The 13422-nt window shown below is 41.3% G+C and overlaps 1 protein-coding gene across 4 annotated transcripts in view; it reads left to right on the top strand.

The window, feature by feature from the left end:
* Window positions 1–268: 268 nt before the first annotated feature.
* Window positions 269–13422, top strand: part of LOC133345361 (receptor tyrosine-protein kinase erbB-4-like) — a 211687-nt gene continuing 198533 nt past the window's right edge. For 3 of the 4 annotated variants that reach the window (XM_061556054.1, XM_061556052.1, XM_061556053.1), the window contains exon 1: window positions 269–755. In XM_061556054.1, the coding sequence (XP_061412038.1) occupies window positions 686–755 (70 nt within the window). In that variant the 5' untranslated portion in view covers window positions 269–685. The remainder of the gene's footprint in view (window positions 756–13422) is intronic. The other variant, XM_061556055.1, reaches the window with a different exon arrangement.

Here is a 13422-nt window from a genome sequence, read left to right as displayed (position 1 = left end):
CCAAGTGCCATTAGCGAGCAAGTTACACACACGCGTACATTAATGCACTCACACACACTTTTTTCATTGCCTTAAAACTCCATCTCCTCCCTCTCTCTGATCCCTCCCCAACCCCAACCCAACCCTGGTGAGCCTCTACCCTTCAGAGTTAGACTCCACACCTCCTTACTCACCCCCTCCCTCCCATACCAAACTCAACATTCCCCATCGTTATACAAACTCCAACCTCCGCCCCCACATCAGCACACTCCCATCCCCATAGTCTGGGCCGACCCTCGTGTTCTTCAGGCGGTGCACCATAGGAGAGGAGGAGGAGGACTGGGGCTGTGAACGCGCAGGCGGGCGGGCGGGCGCGCCCGTGATGCGAAACGGGCGTGCGCGTGTGTGCTCTGCTGCGTGAGACGCGACACGTGCGTGTGATACCACAGTGTGAGCTGCTGCCTCTGCCTCTGTGCATCGAGCGTTCTGCGCTCCCAACACTGGTGGGGGTACCCGAGGCTCGACGTTGCCCTACCTACCGTGGAAGTTACCAACACACCTGAGAAGGACAGCTTTCAACATCCGTTTATTTATTTGATCGTATTTTTTTTATCCCCACCACCACCGCCCTCCTCCACCACCCCCCCCCCCCAAACTTAAGCACTTGGCAGCTGTGAGATGCACTGAGATAACAGAAGCTCTGAAGATGGGAAGTTCAGGTGGATGGAGTTTGCTGATAATTTGGTTGCTTCTAAACGGAGCCGCGTCTCAAGAAGGTGAGCAAGCCTCTCGTTTACCCGGGGTCACCTTAACGATCGGTGGACACGAGATCAGTGTGTTGTTGTGGTGTGTCACAGCAGGCATAGAGGAACCAGTAATAAAAGACGAAACTGTGGGTGGGTGCCTGTGTGCGAGCTGAATGCTCGGTGTGTGTGTGTCTTGTCTTTTTTTAGTTTTCACATCAGCCCCCGATGCGGCATCTCGTGACAGTGTGGCATTCTTGAGTTCGTAAAAATCACGGGGTAGTGTGAACGACTTGACAACGCTCTTCTATGAGTTTGACACGTACTTTCCTGGCCACTCTCCAGAGACTAAACTGGTCCGACTTATGGATAATGTCTACTTTATTAAGACGTTTATATGTTTATATTAAAATAAGAAAAACACATTACTTACATGAACGTGTTTTGAAACCTGTTTGTTGACATACGGCTGGAGGTGTAAAATTGAATGCGCCCATTATATTGCACTGTGCCAGCATTTACAAAAGTACCTAACCTGTGCTTGACAGACCAAGTGCCCTGTGTTTGACATAATTTCCTTGAACAGTTGCCTTGAACTTTCAGCGTGAGGTTTTACTTGTTATGCCGTCATACATGCAGAAGGCAATTATGGGTAATATGAGACGTTTTAACTGTCGTGTGCTTTTAATTACACGAATTGTTTTACTTATATTGACCATAGAGTGCGAAAAAAGTGATATGATATAGAATTATAAAGTAGATATTTTTTTTAATGTTTACAATATTACAAACGAAAGTGCATCCTTAAATTAAGGTCTGAAAGTTGATGCTTTTTCTCACTTTTATCCATTGAAAATGCTCCTAAACATCTGCATAGAGGCAGAAGTAATGTGCTCTTATTGGACGCAATTTGTTGAGTGTTTAAAATAGATCAGTTTCAAGACAAAAAAAAATCTGCTTTCTATTAAGGCATTGGTAATGTAGCTTTTATTGGTAATCTATAATATATACACAGCTCTCTTTTTGTTGACCTTTTTGAAGGTAGGAGCGTGATTAATCTGTGGCTAGTGGTTGTGAAGGGACGTTAAATCCCCGTAATTTTATAGGCGCATTTTCAGTCGAAAGTAATAACACGCTCGAGTGAAGATGGGGACCATTAAGACGGGGCGCCACAATTATTTATACAAAATACGCATAATATACTTTATCCGTGGGAAGGGCAGAAAAGCTACTGCTGTGAGGGAATAGGTAAAATGTAAATGTGTTCACAGAGCCAAACGCTGACCTTCGATCTGTCCACGCGCATGCATCCAAGACGTATCATCTATTAAACATTTAAAGACTTCCACTGCGCAGGATTCTCATAAACGAGTGCTTCATCATCTGTGAGCCATAAGCACAGCTGCTCACCACCGATGTCTACGTTGAATACAGCCCCCCATCGGCTCCAGTATTAGTAAAGTGAAACTAACAAAATAATACAATAACCACAAAGGAGATGTAAGTAATTCCTGACGATGTTTTGGTTATTGTAGCGGTGTGATTCTGTGCTGACGGGTGTGACGGATTAGCAGCGGTGGGAATTTGTGGCGCCTGAGTCTTGCTTTGTGGGGGGGACGGCGGCGGCGGCGATGGGGGGGGGGGACAAGGAGGATGGAGACCGAGGACCATCTATAAAACTGGGGGAAGTGAGCAAGGTTTCGGCGCAGCCCTGCGGGCTGCTAAAAAACCGCAGCGCTCTTACCAACATACGTATAGTTTGGCATTGTATACCTGCAGCTTCAGAGGCTTTCCGCAATTATGCAGTTTGCAGTAATAACCGATATCTTATCACGTGCCGCGAGAGCCTGCATGCACACGCGAAGGATTGGTGTTTTAGAATGGGATTTGTCGCGAGGTTGATTGAGCAAGGTAAACTGCAACCTGTAAATGATGCAATCTTAAACGTTGAAACATGACGAATCAACGCATTTCCAAGGCACTTTTTTTGGTTGGATGTCTGTTTCCCGTATCGACACAGTAGTGGCAAGTGATGGAACAAGAAATACATAAAGCATACTGATACAATTAAAGTAATAGTATGTTGCCTCTCGATAACAAATATACCAAGACGCTGAAACTGTTTCGTTCCTTGGCACGGACACAATTGAGCCACATTGGTAGAAATGTTTAATCATAGAGCCCTCTGCATATATTACAGTTAATCCCAATTCACCAATTCATTTCATCCTGTCTTTCAAGCCGGTGGCAAAGCTATTGAATCGGTCAAACATTCTGTCAATTAAAATGAAATTGTTTACTGTAATGTCTTGCTTTAAAACATTTATGTTCTTGTAAAATGTCCGGTTTTGTTGTGCACCATGACGAACGCAGTTCCTTGTTTGAATCTTAACTTTCAACAGTTTCGTAACATACGGCTGTTGGTCCGCTCTATCTTGACCAAAGACTAAGACATGAAGATGTGTTGTTATTGTTAAGGGATGCAATATAGAACTCCCTATCCTGTGTTCTTATTCATGATCAGAAACAATGCTTGACATGACAGTATGCATCCATTGCTGTTGAGCTCCATTAAATGGCAGTTTTCTTTTATTTCCTTGTCAAGATTAATGCAAATTAATTTAGCATCATTTAAGCATAAATAAAAGCTGTGTTTAAGTGGTCCTGGCCTACATCTGAAGTGGCAATAACAAAAAACATTTCAAATATTACTGCACGCATATGCACCACACACTGAGAGCATTCCACGTTCAAATCCTGGTGGTCGGTTGACTCATTTCATAATTCCTTCACGGTGGATAAAATGATTATCACTTTAAAAATTGACAGCAGTCGTCTAATCATGTGGAATTGTCATCGATCATCATGTGGAAGTTTCATTGATGGTATACGAATTACCAACCGATATGGTCCCCACTACGTTACACACTGGAGCATGCAGACAGTCCCCCTTGAGAATAACATTTTTTATACAACAGCTACTTCGTTACTCAGTCAACTGAGCCGGTGGCGAATCCGACCCATCGCGCGTGTTTCCCGTGCACCACGCTGCTAATGGACACGGGACAGGGCCGCAGTCTCGCAGACTAATTAGCCCGAGCGCCTGCGTGAGTGCTGGCACAGGGGCTCAACAGCTTTTTCCATCCCCACCAGAGGTGTAAACACCTAATACAGTAAACGCATCGTTGGCTCTGTACATGAATGGATGTGCATTAATTCTCATAATTGACCTGTGCTCATCGGTTTTCAAACAGTTATTTCCCCCCCCCCCCCCAGCTGATATGTGAGCACCCGCACAACTTTACATCGTACGTGCAGTATTTATGCGCGAGAGCGTGCCTTTTGAGACGAGACGCATAAGGAATGGGAACATCTGGAGCCTTGAACTAGAAAATGCGTTTTGATGTAGCAGAGCAACATCTCGCTGCTGACCTAAATAGATGCATTCAATGTATAGAATATGAAATTCTCGGAAACAATTCCACTCAAATCTGAGTGTATTATAGTGAAACGAGTGGTATACATTCATTTAGTTACATCTTTTATGATAAATATGCGTAATTATCCTACATGTTCCATGTTGTTGATTGATAATTACACAAACAATAAGGTCTAGTTTATTGCAGCCGCTCATGTTAATTGACCAATAAACATAACGACAATATAAGCCAACTCAGTAACTCTATTTCAATTGCAATTTCATAACACGTGCTCTGTTAATTTTTTTAGCTTTCTACAAACTCATCCATATACCTCGTAGCGTCTGTAGGCTCAGCCACGCTTCTAAATTATCTCAATAAAATAACAAAATGTCGGTACAATATATACAGAGTTGGTTAAAACAAGAGCAAAATGCACGATAGACCGATGCAGTCCGTATCGTTACTCATTTTGTTGAGCGTTTCGCATTTGTTTAACACGTAGGATTTTCACGACCAATATCATCCATAATAGAGGTTTTTTTTGGGTTATATCGTGTAAATATATGAATGTGTCGTTAAAACCCGCCACCACGTGACACAGCCAATTAGTTAGGTTTGTCAAGTAAACAGAACATGCCAATTCGTTACTAGTACAGCACATCGATGTTTTTGAGAGCAAAGCCACAACATTTACAATCTGAGTAAGAAGGAGATCTTAAAAGCGCCTCTGGAATATATGTTGGCTTACTCTTTGGCTTACTCTCCCACGTTGTCCTTCCCCCCCACCTTCCATTAGCATTGTTTGTGACGTACGGTGCGAAAGAAGTTCAACATACATACATGGTCAGACATCCTAAAAGAGATGGTAGCAACCACGCTTCCCCCACCACATGCAACACAAATCTGGCTGCCACCTCATGAAGCTAGTTGTAATTACTGGCAAGACGTCATATTCAGATTGTAGATGTTGTGGCTTGGCTCTCCAACACACTTGTGTGCTGTACTAGTGACGAATTGGCATGTTCTGTTTACGTGATAACCCTTACTGGTTGGCTGTGTCGGGTGGTGGCGGGTTTTAATGACACATTTATATATTTACGTGATCTAAACAAAAACCTCTTATGGCGTTTCACATTTGTTTCCAGATAGTTTAACATTGACCGTGTTGTGCCCCATGCCCTCTCGCTCCTGAGTTGTTGGATCCCGCCCTTTAAATAAGGGCACGCGGGAGGGTTTATTTCATTGCAGACTAAATGTTTTAATTAGACCTTTCTTTGCTTTTTCTTTACATTTAATATTCACGCGTTTGCCTTGCCCCTGTAACGGGAAAAAAACCCTCCCATCATTCAACGTTAATGTGAGTAGTTTTATATGTCGTCGAGTGTGTAGAGAACAGCAAACTGTCTTAAGTCACCCACTTCCACCATGGCCCAAAGTAGTGCAGTTTACACGATCACGACAGATTTTTATGACATTCACAACACTCGTGGAAGCGTCGCGGGAATATATATCCGGCGAATGACAGCGGTTGTGAGAACCTATGGATTTACCACCAAAATTATTATTTCCAGCTAAATATTACTTTTAGTTAGTCACGACACAGTTGTATACTACATAGCTCAGCGACCAGTGACCTATCATATATATTGCATAAATTTTGCAGTATTTTATGACCTCTTTGGCCTTGAATTCCTTAATTGATTGTTTACACATCCTGCTTGTGAAACCCCTGCGATCGCATCTTAAGTGTATGTGTTACATGTTTTAGAATTAATATTGAATTAAAGTGGTTGTGTGACTCAATAGGTCTAACCCCCCAAATAAGAATACTTGGAGGCAACTGTGGGGCCCTGAGTTTGATTGTGGCCCTTTCTCGGAAAGGAATGTTTGGAACCCAATATCCTTTGACAGCTGCTGACAGATGTCACATCTGACATTCACAGTCCATCGAAGACACCAGGAAAATGAACAAACTTGTCCCTAAATTGTGTTTTGACACTAACATTTATTTCACTGCTTTAGATCCAGTAAAAAAAGTATAATAAACTATATGGTTCACAATTGTAGCTTACATAAAAGTACCCTGCAGCAATTGCCATTTAATTCATCACTATCAGAAAGGGTCCATTGGTCTTCAATGTTCCATGGTATTAACCGGTTAAAGCAAGGCACAGAATAACATTAATGGTATTGGAAAAAAATGTGTTAATTAGCAGAGATAATGTTTATTTTTATTTAAAGCTAGAGAAATGCTTTGTCCAAGAAACATGATGAGCTGATTACTACTATGCAATATACGATAATGAAATGTACCGTTTAATAAGCCCAGATAATGGTAATCTGTTTATTTTTTGCATTGTTATTCATCAGTGAACTCAAATCAGGGCTTTTCCATCCAATGAAATATGGTGATTACCTTGAATACGTTGTGCTTGATCATTGCTCTATTAGTACATTCCAATCGACCCACATTCAAATACATATCTGCTGTTTATAACATACATGTTAAATACAAAATGTATTCCGAACATTAATACACTCTCTTTTATGACTAGTAAGGTACTGCCTTGGTGTAATGGTTCACTTATAATAATAGGGGTTTTCCCCTTTGGTTCACATGTTTAACTTTCAATCCAGATGTTGCTGGTTCAATCTCACGGCGCAGAAATTGAAAGAATGGGACGAGTTTATTGAAACCTCCCACCTATGTAAACCCAGCAGTATCTATGGATCGCGAATTCGCATGTGGTGGGTGAAGCGTGGTAGCTACCATCTCTTCTAGGATGTCTGGCCATGTATGTATGTTTAAGGTCTTTCGCACCGTATGTCACCAACAATGCTAATGGAAGGTGGGGAGGGAAGGACAGCGTGGAAGAGTAAGCCAAAGAGTAAGCCAACATATATTCCAGAGGAGCTTTTAAAAGCTCCTTCTCGTGGAGGCCCTTCTGCCAAGTAATTGCATTCTTGGTGTTATGTTTTAAGGTTGTATTTCTGGCTGTCGCCTGATGAAGCTAGTTGTAATTACTGGCAGAACGTCGTACTCAGATTGTAAATGTTGTGGCTTTGCTCTCCAAAACATCGATGTGCTGTACTAGTAACGAATTGACATGTTCTGTTTACTTGCCAAACCTTACTAATTGGCTGCGTCTGGTGATGGCAGGTTTAATGACACGTTTATATATTTACATGATCTAACTTCCAAAAATATTATGGTTGTATTTATCTTGAACTTCCGAATGTGGACTCATCCCGAGTGTATTCTGGACCCTTCTCGTGAGGGCAAGGGTTGATTCTGTGGACAGCCTGTCCTTAAACGTCTCAAATTGAGGTCACCACTGTGAAGACAAGATGTTTCTTTACAAACGTATGCTTGACTGAAGTAGTTATATGCAAGATGCAGGCAGTAGGTTGTTTTATTTTTCAATACTACTGTGTATGTAGCTGAAGTGTTTCAAATATAATAATATAATAGAATATGTTTACACCATCCACTTTGAATGACATTCAATTGTCGCTACTATTTCCACAGAAGTCACGGGTAAATAAGAATCTGAATCCCGTGAAATCTTTCGCTTTGCCCTTTTAGAAGGACGCCACGATGTTCAAACGAAGCTGGCTCGAACAAAACGGATCTTTATTGCTCTCAGCCAGGAGCTTCAGTAGGTTTCCAATTTTGCAATGATGTTGTTTTAGCATTGCTGATATCTGTATTAAGCTTATTTTAATCCAAATCTTTAATCATCCTGCAACAGAAAAAAAGCTAGATTTTGTTCGTTTTGTCTTTTCTATATTCGGAGTGTCGTAATCATGCATACTCATCGTATAAATTAAATATCAAATTCAGTATAAAATATCATGAAGATGTTTCCAGATTATGTTTACTTTTATTCATATTTGGTGCATGCATAATTTATTTTGAGTATAGATTATACGAGTTTATCTTCTCTGTCCTTAAACGAAAAGTCTATACTTAAATGCAAATAAAATAGAATACAGTCTCACATGTGTTGATGTGCCTACTGCAAGTTTTAGAATACCAGATTCCTACTCAAATGAGAGTATGGGATGGATCTTGTAATGGCATACTCAGGCTCAAGCATTCGCAATAGCACAGATCACCACTTCGCCTAACGCTATCCGACATTTCAGCGGAGGATGTTGACTATCGATTCCTTTTAGGGACACATTCCGTACTGTCGTGCAATGAACGTTATTTTTATCACCGTATATTTAATTCTCTAATTTGTTTATAAAATATACCTCATCCATCAACTTCTGATATGCTGGGCATTTCTGTATCTAAAGGTGCGCTCTCGGATTTAGAAAAACAAAACAGTTTGAAGTAAAAGACATACAATCATGACCATTACATACTAGAGCGAAATTACATACTAGAGCGAAAAATTAACTAGGCTGGCTATTCAAGCAGCACTTTAATCGTGTAATGGAAACCAAAGGAGCTTGCTTGGAGATTGTTTGCAAATTCTGGTTCAAGTGGACACAAGGGACAGTTAAGGAAGCGTTTTTTCCTGGCAAAATACCAGTTACTTGTTCGCTACTAGTTGTACAGCTACTTAAGTAACAGCTTAAGAGTGGACCCTAGTTCATGAAATAACAGTCAGTCCTGACACGTTCGATGTTATTGAGCTGCAGGTAACAAACAAGATCTGCATACAGTGACGTGTGCTTAATTAAGTCCCACTTTTGCGCAGTCAGTGGATTTGGAGTAGTTTCAGATGTCCTGGTGTGAAATAGAAATTAAGCAGTCTTTGCATGTGTTTTTTTATTGCCATCTTGGCAGTCTCGCCAGTATAACATTACGAAATAAGAAGGTCCCTGCTCCTTCCTAACCCGCTTCCCGGCCAGTCCACTTCATGCAACGGATTTTCAATTAAATTCCACTCTATTTTAAAATCGTCATGCCTTTGCTGGGCCCACCCTTCCTTACATGTTGTGCAATGTTTAAAATGAAACGTCTAAGACATTTTGGTGGAAACTGTGTGTTTGTGGATACAACATAATTCACAGTACTTTATACCGTGTCAAAGGTAAAGGTTGCATATCTGCAATTTCGGGCTTATGCCACTGCTGGTGGAATAGCCTCCAACTACAGGGAGCGCCGGAGAGCCCCTCGAGAGGGAATGATGACCTGCTCTTCCACTCTGGGCAGATACCCAACTCATGGGTCGTGTCGATCGATGAACTGTGCTGTGCCCATTTCCACTTCGTGGTACGAATAAAATAACATAACTTTTTTTGTTAAATATACTTTGGGATGTTAAGCCATGGTCCTGGAAAGTTTACTTGTATGTTAACGTATTTTTTTGTTTACGTATTATGATAATCATTTGACATTTTATTAAAATATATTCTTCAAAAATAACAATTTGCACATTGTCATAGGCAGGCAAAGCAGCCAGTTGCTCAAGGTCCCTGACCATGGCCCACGTGCCATGCCTTCTGGATTTTTTCAAAAGATTAAACGGAGTGTGCCTATACATGTGGACGTTGCGTGTGGTGTGTGTGGTGGCATGGCTATTAGCGCGTGAATGAACCTCCAGGAGCCACAGCTGTCTTCCGAGAACTTCCTGCACATTCCTGGTGATGCATAAATGTGCACAGAATGCTCGAAACCTCTGGGGGTATTTGTGTGTGTGTGTGTTTAAAGTGTGGAGATGACAGGGATCAAGTTTGAGCTTCATCAAAAAGCATGCTTATTTTTTGTGTCAAAGTAGTTGTTTTTTTAGGTTTTTGTGATAATCATGCTCAACTCTTCCTGGAGTTATGCCACTTGATGGCACATTCCTGTTTATCATGTTGGAGCCCTCTCACAATTAAACATTATTTCTGTGGCATAGCTGCAGGGAGCGGTGGTAAAGTGATTAGCACATTGCGCGACGAACCCAGAGGCCGGGTTCCATTCCCGCTCATGGTCAACACCAGTGATAATTATAGGAACCGATCCTGGACCTCCCCGAGGTCGACTCGGCCTCAAATGAGTACTTTTTGTGGTGTGTAAAACATCAGCACTAGGGAGACAAAGGCAGCCGGGCGTGGTGTTCGCCACCCACCCCTTCATGTGGAATACCGGCCTTCATAGGTGCGAGCTAACAGCACTTGCTCCTGCAGTCTGTTCAGGCTCGACAGGGGCTCTTTGTCTTTGGTATACACGTGACACAATTTTATGATATACGTATAATGAAAGTTGGCCAAAGTAGAACATGAACAAGTATTATTTGTAATCACTGCAAATTGCCATCAGCCAAATCAGTCAAATAAATGTTCATGCACTTACTAGGATCAGTGCGCTCACATTAAAATGGCAAAAGCTAAAATTACGTGGAAGAGCTCTGCATGCTTGTCACGAGGCAAGCTGTTATGCTTACCAAAGCATGGAAGAGGTATGTATATTGAACTTATTTCGCACTGTACGTAGCCATCGGAGGTGCGGGGGAAGGAAAACACAAAACACCGTTCTAAATAAATACGTTTTCAATCTAGATGATTTAAAAGTGCATAGCATGTACTCTCCAACACACCAGTGGGCTGAAGTAGTAACTAATTGGCGCGTTGTTTACGTGACAAACCTTACCGGCTGTTTTGGGTGGTGAAGGGTTACGACACAATTATACTTACGTGATCTAACCCAAAAACCTTTATTATGAATAATATTGTTCGCGAAAGCCTACGTGTGAAACAAAGAGGAAGTGTTTTGATACTTTTTTTCGTCTTACGTTTATTATGAATTATGGCAAATAATATTAAGCACATCTGTAACCCACCATTACACTAGGTATTATGGAATTGCATGAGCTATAACCAATGTGTGGATTTTTTTAATTCTCGGATTATTTTTTGTTGTGTCTTGTCATCCATATTCTTATACAAAAGCAATGTTAGTTTACACAACAATGAATCCAATGCAATACGTAGATTGCATTTTCTATATTGAAACACAACTAACGTGGAATAAACAATCTTCAAATAAAGTGGAGTCAGATGAAAGTTGATTAAGCCTACATTCCAGGTTGATGAAATACAGCCATACGCTGTGCCAAAGTTGTGTTTTTCATTGGAAGAAATTTAATATTTAAAAAACCCAGCATATTAATAGTTCAATTTGTCATTGAATTGCTCGCATTTATGTACTATATCCTGCTTCGTTTTGTACTCGATAAAGAATCACATTTCCAGCCAAAATTAGTGAAATGCAATTTCAATTTAACTAAATACGGAATAATGTAAAACACAATCCACTTTGTATACTCAACATTACCATCATCGTGTTTTTTTCCATTTGATTGATGTCTCTACTGTGGGTAATGTTATATTAATAGTCCATTTGGTGTAACCACATGTGTATATGCTATGAGCACACAGTTCAATGCCTGTTTTACCTCTTGGCCGAAAAAAAACGACATCATCTATATCTAATGGGTGGTAGAGGCACAAAATATGATGTGACAAGCAACCACCATGGAAATGAAAAACATACAAAAACCCAAGCATGATTGTATACTGTTGTATGTCATATACATTTGCAACATGTGTTTCTTTTCAAATAGAAATTTTTATCAAACATGAACATATTTCATATTTATTCTCTTCCAATATGGAGCACCGCAGTGGTGATATGTTAAGGGGCGCACAGTGGCAGGATGTTAACTCCCTCGCCTGGTATGCAGGAGCTCGTGGGTTCAATTCCGACTGGCGCCTGTATATTTGGAGTTTGCATGTTCTCTCCGTGATTAAGTGGATTTTCTGGGTTTTCCCTCCACATTTATAAACATGCATTTAGAATATTTGGCTGCGTTAAATTTAAACTTGATACGGCAGTTCGTTGAGCTATCATTTGTGGCCCAGGTTGCTTCTGAATACTATTATATAGGTCAGTGAGCCTGATCTGGTAAAAAATATATAGTTTAGTTTAATATGACCTTAATCATAGTTCACATGGGGTGGAACGGTGCACTAGGAAAATAGTTAGCACCTTGATCTATGAACCTGATGACCTAAGATTGATTCCTGACACAGTTAACATTAGTAGTGAGTGATATCTGAACTGGTCATGGGCCATAGTTGTTCATATCTAAACCACTAACATAATTCTCATCAAAATTGTCGATCTGTGATGTCCGTGATATAACCCACACCACTCCTATTTATCTCTCAAAATAGCATTATCCAAAGTATCAAGAGGCACTTTATATGCACATTATATAATGTGGGATAATGCCTTGGTGCACTGATTTGCACACTAGACTTGCAATGCAGAGTTTGCGGGTTTCATTCAATCTCTTGCTACGTTCGATGAAACAATGGGCAAGTTGCTTCAACCCCTCCAGTTAGTCGATTGGAGTGGAAACCATTCTGCAGGCAGGAGCGCGAGCAAGCAATTGCAAGGGTTGCGCCTCACAATTTTGTTCCACAACATAAAACAACATTACAAAATGAATTCGCATTGAGCAGCATATTATTTTACAACGGCTATTTTTCTCTTATTTGCCTTTTCCCATTCTCTTGCCACTGAGCATGCACAGAAGCACAAGGAATCTTACTTCTTTTGGTAGTTCCCAGTAGTAAGAAGCCTGAATACGTGACAATAAATACTCTCTTGGGGGGAGGGGTTGTGCTATTGCTCGCTGTGGAAGAAGAAGAAAAAACCGTTCCACTCTTAGGGCAGAGCTTGGGTTTCTCCCCCCCTTGTCTCCGTCCGTCGTGGCAGCGCGTGTACACGCGGCATTTTTGAAACGAGCTGTTGGCAAGCGGTGGCCGTTTGCACTGCAGTCTGGGGGGGGGGGGGGGCGCAGCTGACGGGTAGATTAGCGACCCGGCGGCAGCTCTGTGTCGAGACTGGCAGCCCCAGCTGTGTGCGGAACGCACTCCCGGCGCCCACGGACTACCCCCCCCCCCCCACATTCCTCATGCCGCCTCCACTGCGGTCCTTTATAATACATTCAAAAGGTTAAATCGAGTGCCCTCTTATACGCAGATTAGGGAAAATTTTATTTTAATATTACATATTACGTTGGCAAGCTAGATATTAATGTCTTTATTTTCAAATGGGTGTGTGCTAATGATTCAGAATTTAGCTTATATTGAAAAAAATAGTCTGACTCATTGACTTTCATATCACACTTTTTAAGTGCACGTTTTGTATATTTTTGCATGCTGCCTCTGCATGTGGACATCCTTTTGTGAAACTACCATCCATTGTATGCAAAGGGCGCATTACTATGTGAAGTCGTGTTTAAAGACCAGTTTGATTAAATATCAGT

The sequence above is a fragment of the Lethenteron reissneri genome, chromosome 21, assembly GCF_015708825.2.
Source record: "Lethenteron reissneri isolate LAM-NWPU_2019-01 chromosome 21, ASM1570882v1, whole genome shotgun sequence".
Lineage (NCBI taxonomy): Eukaryota > Metazoa > Chordata > Hyperoartia > Petromyzontiformes > Petromyzontidae > Lethenteron > Lethenteron reissneri.
The sequence above is the reverse complement of the archived record's forward strand: the minus strand, read 5'-3'. Positions and strand labels throughout refer to the sequence as shown.